General features: G+C 36.7%; 1 protein-coding gene across 4 annotated transcripts in view; it reads left to right on the forward strand.

Moving 5' to 3' along the window:
* LOC107729782 (protein FAM19A2-like) overlaps positions 1-6,765 on the forward strand; it is an 80,205-nt gene that overhangs the window by 67,570 nt on the left and 5,870 nt on the right. For all 4 annotated transcript variants that reach the window (XM_016540483.1, XM_016540482.1, XM_016540484.1 and 1 more), the window contains exons 3-4: positions 3,083-3,232; positions 5,958-6,082. In XM_016540483.1, the coding sequence (XP_016395969.1) occupies positions 3,083-3,232; positions 5,958-6,082 (275 nt within the window). The remainder of the gene's footprint in view (positions 1-3,082; positions 3,233-5,957; positions 6,083-6,765) is intronic.

A 6,765-nucleotide genomic window follows, 5' to 3' on the forward strand; every position in this document is an offset into this window, starting at 1 on the left:
TATATTCAAGTGTTGATAAAAAAAAGAATGCTTTAAGCTAATAATACATTTATAAATAAAACTGATTTTTTTGTTTAAAAGTAGAGGCTCTGATCTTTATTTTGGTGTATTGCATATTCAAATATTCATACAGCAAAATATACTGGAGGCCATCAAATTTGAGTGAAAATCATCAAAATCGCTGGCGGTGGCTGGCAACTTTTTTCAAAAATGCTGGCGGGGAAAGAGTTAAAAGAGAACACGTTAACACATTGTAATATTATTTTACATTTTTACAGTTTTTTTTTTACTGTATTTTGCCTTGGTGAGCATGACACGCAAACACACATATATAGGCCTATGTTTTACACACGTGTAAAAATATGTATTTTTTACAAAAGCGTTATATATATATTGAATAAGCTCCTTTTATTTTGCCTTCTGTCATGTAGTGTACCCCAAACTAGTTTTGATGAGTTTATCATCCATCTAGTTCATCCATGCCCTCACAGTCTTCATTGGGATGATGGTGCTTGTCAATGTGGGATCAATGGATGTGATTGTGGTGATGAAAGCAGTGCCTAAGAGCCGTGCCAGCTCCCATTACTGTTAGCGCCCGGATCGCGCCCCCTCCTTCTGCTGAGGCAGACTTTCCCTGACTCTGCCAGACGACCAGCCTGCACACCTTAAGTGAAACATATCGATCGCAGCTATTGCAAGTCCATGGAAATTTTGCACAGATGTCCAGAGAAAGACACAACGCCTTCTTAGAAAAGGTCTCACATCAGTCGAGTATACAGAGCCAAGAAGTAGCTGTTTAATTCTCTTTGTTGGTCCTCTGGCACCTTGCTAAACACTGCCCACTTAATCTTCACAGGAGCCGATCGCTCACGTACACACACATACTGCCTATAGATTTGGTTGGCTTGTTTATGACCTTGGTGAAAGGGTTATGGTTTAATCAGTAGTTTGCACTGTTTCTCCAGGCCCTGCCAACCTGGCTGCTACCCTGACAGAAGCTTTCCCACAGCAGGTCGAGGGCTGATCTGGGATCAGGTGCTCCTGTGTTGGTGCTGATCTCTGTGTGTGCCAAAAACATTCTGTTCCAGGAACACGACACTTTCTTTGTTTCACGAATTTGATTCAATTTCAGCGTGACCTCAAGTCAAGGAACAGATTTTGATCAGTGCCAAACATAGAAACTTAATTTTCACTGCCAAAATTAAAAGCTTTTGAGTTTTCACAGAAGCTCTTGAGTGCATAGATAATATCATTTACATTTATTCACTTGGCAGACACTTTTAACCAAAGCAACTTGCACTTCACTCGAGGTTCATAAGTATGTGTGTTCTTAGGGACTGAATTGTGTTTTTCTTCTTCTTCTTCTTCTTCTTCTTCTTCTTGCTGTACCCATTATTTACAATGGTTTTTAAGAACAGTTTGAATTATTAATTTTAGTTTCCTTTTATGCTTATTTTTAATGATTTATTAATTTATGAAAAATACTAAAATAGTTGTTTTTTTTTTGTTTACAGATTTTTTGTATTCATTTTTAAATTATTATATCAATAAAGAAATATGCAAAATAAATATAATTTTCATTTCAGCAGTTTTTATACATGTGCCTTTACTTACCTTTAAATTAAATTGTGTGATATATTATATGTATTGACTTTATATTGGCCACCCTGGTCAGATATCGGCATGAGCATCAAAAAATCACTAGTTAAGAAGAAATGTATTGTTAAAAAAGTTTTGTGAATCCAACCCCAGGTTTGTATTGGTTTATGCCTGGTTTTTTGTCAGTATTTGGTTTTAAGTGTAATCTTAAGTCATCCATCCAGGAGCAGTAAATGGTCCTCTGTTTTCTACTTCTCCGTCAACTCTGAGAGCATTAAATCAATCTTAATCAATCTGCACATTTTTTATATAATCATTTAATGGCTAATTTATGAATAGCTAAATTTTAGAATATTATGAATATATCATGCCAGTAAATGTATGCAAATGTTATTTAGGATTGTTTAACTAGACTTTTTAATGCTCAAACCATTTTTCACATCGCTGCTCTACCAGAGAAGCCAAACACATATCATGTCAAACTCCAGCTTGTGGAGTAACCCATCCCAGTTTGTTTCTCTTATAGATTTTTACAAGCACTGTGCGATTGGAAGGTACACAAATAAAGGCGGTAATGCACATTGAATGAGTCAAAGCAATCATTTTCTATAAGCTGTTGGAACGAACTCCACCATTGAATATTCAATTTGCATCCGCTCAAACCTTTTGAAATTAACTTTGGCCCTGCAGTGTGTTGGGGCTGAGATAATCACACAAAGGGGGTTCAGCCCTTCACCCGCCGGCGTTTGCATCGGTAAATCTCTGTTTTTCTTTCCCAAGTCCACAATCGGCCTGCCGCTCGGCAGAGCCTTTTGTGCGCACGTTAAAGGCTCTTTATTGATTGGAGGCAAAATGTTTTTAATGTTGTTGATGAGATTTTGAGATTGGCCAGCTAATGGGAAAATGGAGGCCCCTTTTTCAATCAATTTTTAACTCGAGTCTTAAATTGAAAATCTTTACCAATGCAATTAAGGCTGATTTGAAAGGTACACTAAAACTTTCGAAATGTTTTTATACTCTTTTCTTTTTTTAAACTCCTCAATTTAGAGCTTCAAAATGATGTGTGAATACACGCTTTTAAATGCTAAGTAACGTTGCTCCCCGCTGTTGTTCAGTCATAGGTGAAGGATAAACAAAACAAAATGAGAATAAATAATTTGCCTGAAAGACCCTTCTAGATGCATAAAGGTCCATGATTATCAATTAACCGTTTGACTTGTAATTACTAAAGTGAATCATAAAACCCAACCCGTTGATCACAGGGAACGTTTCTTCTGATTTCTGACCTGAGACAAATCAAACTGCTTGCATTAGCATTAATTAAATTGTACGCTGCCTCCACGTCAACAAATTCATTTCCATTGCAGCCACCGGCAGCAACAGAATATGCATTAGTGCCTCATCGTTTTCCTTTGTCGGCGATGAGAGTTTGAAACAGCTGGCTGATTTTAATAGACTCTGTGTCCTTGTTGTTTTTCCTCAGTACACGTCAAAGCGGGAACCTGTGAGGTCATTGCAGCCCACCGCTGCTGTAACAAGAACAAAATCGAGGAGCGCTCCCAAACTGTCAAGTGTTCTTGCTTCCCTGGGCAAGTTGCTGGGACAACAAGAGCGGCTCCTTCCTGTGTGGACGGTAAGACATTTGCTTGTGTGTGTGTGTGTGGTTTCTGCTGTTTGATTCTATGAAGCAAAGTAGTTTATTATTTATGTTATACTTGATAGATAGATAAAATATTAGACTTTTATATTATATTTTCAGTATAACATTCATTTAAAGCGTTAAAAATGTGTTTTTAGCATTAAAGATCACAAACACAAAGGTAAAAGAACAAATATTTCTAGGTTGCTAATTAAGCAAATTTGTGATTATTTACCATGAACTCCAGTCACCTTTTATACTTATTGGTTTTCTGAAAATACTATTGTAATAAACATCTGAAATAAAGTAGAAAATTATATATATTGTAATATAAATTATGCTTTCTCTCTATAGAGAGAAATCTATCTATCTATCTATCTATCTATCTATCTATCTGTCTGTCTGTCTGTCTGTCTGTCTGTCTGTACTAATTAGGATAAAATTAATGTATTTTATCTTTTTGTTCTTGAATATTACAAATTAATTGTATTATTTAATAGAAAATAATGTGGTCGTACGGTGATGTTTTCAATAAACATCAAGGAATACCATGCTAATGTAATGTGACATGTCTAAAAAACATGGTAGTACCATGGTATAATTTACAGTAGAACACAGTAGAAAATACACATGAAGTAACTTGTTGCTTTTGCCTGTTTTATTATTTTAAGGATTAATGCTTTTAAATTAAACCATTTTTTTAAAAGTCTAGCCGCTCCTCTTTATCTCGGTCTCATCTCTCTGGGCTGTCACTTCTGAGTCGGGGTCCGTTTGAGTGTGACACCGGCATCCTGCTGTTCGCTCGAGTGCAGCGTGGGCTGCTTGTCTAATAACATGTCAGCGGCCCCCTCACTGGACGGGTCAATCGATCTTGATCTTCTTTTCTGCCCTCTAATGCATCTGACAGGTGCTGCCACCCCCTGCTGAGCACCGAGACCACAGCGCATGATTCTACCTGCTGTATGAGGACAAAAGCCACTACACTTAAGACTGAAAGACACTTGACCTCTCTACACTGTTTTTATGCGGTAGATTGTGTCTGCATACTGTGGGTTGTGAAAGTCTGACAACATTGGAAATCTGGGATTTTTTCATGTCTTTTCACTTATTTGTTGATAATGTAATTTGTATTGAAAAATAAAATCACTAGCGGTCTCAGACGTTTGGACCCCCAAAATACAATTCAAATTTTTCAAAGAAGCACTTCTAGAAAGTCTAACCATTTTAATTATAGTTGCTATATTAAATACACTTGTTATTACTTGAGAATGAGAATAGCAGTGGTGGCCAGTTACCACGTTTAATCATAGTAAAACTGTTATTTTGGTAGATTTGTGGGAGTGTATACATATTTAACTACACATGTATGTCTACATTTTAAAAACATCATAAAATAGTTTTGACAGTCACAGTGTTCTTTTCCGTGTTTCCTGTATTTGCAATTGAAACAAAGTTGGGATGGAAGATTAAAGATTAAAGGGCTCATTCTTGTTTTTTCTCTGGTAGTCTTAAAATTTACGTAAAAACTTGCTAATTGCAAATGTTTTTTTGGAAGACAGGACATTCTCATTTTAGAAAGCATTTTATTGGCCACAAAATCTCTATGTGCAAGGTCATGAATATTTTTGGTCTGTTTTCCTAAATGTATATCTGGTAAAAGTTTCACCCAGGATCATTAAAAAGTGTGCCTGTGGTGATATTTCTGCAGAATGAAATTATGTTTCTGCTTGCATGTTTTGTGGCACTTTGAATGTACCAGAGGGCTCATCGCAAGTGCAAAGCTGTACCAGGTGCGCTACTGAGCAAGTTTGCTACATCAGAAAAGCCATACATATGAACCTGGTTATGTCATGCAAACCTCAAAATGTAGTAGTTTACAAATCATGCAGTATGGTGCGCTATTTTGAGGTCATAACATAATATGGTGCAAAGAATCACGCAAATAATCTATTAAATCTATATAATACTAAATAAACGTATTAAACGGTGCTTCTGTAATCATTATTTGTGTGAAAAGGAATAAAAGTTGTTGGTGTTTTAATGTTACTAGTGTTCAAATTAGCTGGAAGCTGCAGTGAATTTTATGTATAGGTGCCTTTTTGGAAATTGTAGGTAGAGGTATGTTTTTCCATTCAGCCTAAAAGTTTATTTTATCATATAGTTGGATTCAGCTGATAGATGTGGACTTAAATCTACAAACTTTTTTTTGATATCCTGCGATCTTAAAAGGTTTATAGCTCCTTCCTCTCTGCCCCATATTAAAAGTTGAGGCCTCAAGCTCGACAATGTCTTCCTTCTGCTTCTCAATTCCCCTTAACTCTCAACATTGTGCCAATCCCCCAGACCGCAACTCTTGTCATCTTGACATGAAGGCAGAACTTTATCCCGTATGACATACAGTGAGCGTCGAGCCCACATCAGATTGATGGATTCAAACCGTCAGCTTTGAATCAAAGACCTCCTCCCTGACTAGCCTCATTGTTTTCGGGAGAAAGAGATACAAAGACATAGTTTCATTTCATTTGACACTGGACGTGAGCGAGATCTTCTGAGGTTTTCTCCTCCTCTCAATCTTCATTGCTGCATCCTTCAAAATCATGGATGCGTGGTGATTTGGGCTTGTTTCTTTCCCAATTTGGCAGTTCCCACAGAGTGAGCGGAGTGTTGAGATTCTCTCTTCTTTCTTTCTTTCTTTCTTTCTTTCTCTCTGTCTGTGCAGCTTCTATAGTAGCACAGAAGTGGTGGTGTCAGATGCAGCCGTGTATGGAGGGCGAGGAGTGTAAGGTGTTGCCGGATCTAAAAGGTTGGAGCTGCAGCACGGGAAACAAAGTCAAGACGACCAAGGTGAGAGGGAGCCCATGCAATTACAGCACAGTCATATAGCCATCATAATAATGCCAATACCAGCTTGAGAAATGTTCCAAAATATCTGTAACAGATATTCTGTAACGATCTGTAATCTGTAACGCCGACAATTATTTTATCGCGCATTAACGCAGTTTTTTTTATTATTATTATGAAAGTCCGTTGCTCACTGGCTCTGAATACTATATATCATGTAATATAATGCAGACAAATCATGGGTCACAGGAGGGGTGGGATGTTGATCAGTAATGTCCAGTAATGTGCAGGTCTCTACTCTGAAGGTGCCTGTTATAATGTTATGATTGAGGCTCTGGACTCTGAGCATAATTTGTTTTTCTATAACAAACTAAAATATTTTCTATAAAAACGTTAATGCCCTGGCAGTGGCAAATAGCTTTGGTTTTATATTTAATTTGATTACATTAATGTTATAAGTTGAGATTTACAAGAAATATTTTAACTGCTACTATGTAAAAGGAATACTGCTGTAAAATTGCACATTATTTGTTTAAAGTGTTTGCAAACCAAATGTTATTGCACTTTTGTTCATATAGCAGTACTTTTAAATGAAAAAAGTGCGCAATACACTACTTTTGAATTCATTATTGATTTTTGTGCATAACAATGTGATTAATCGCGGAAAAATCATGCGATTAATCACG

This window comes from Sinocyclocheilus rhinocerous, unplaced genomic scaffold (genome assembly GCF_001515625.1).
Source record: "Sinocyclocheilus rhinocerous isolate Xijiao unplaced genomic scaffold, SAMN03320098_v1.1 scaffold218, whole genome shotgun sequence".
NCBI classification, from domain to species: Eukaryota; Metazoa; Chordata; class Actinopteri; order Cypriniformes; family Cyprinidae; genus Sinocyclocheilus; species Sinocyclocheilus rhinocerous.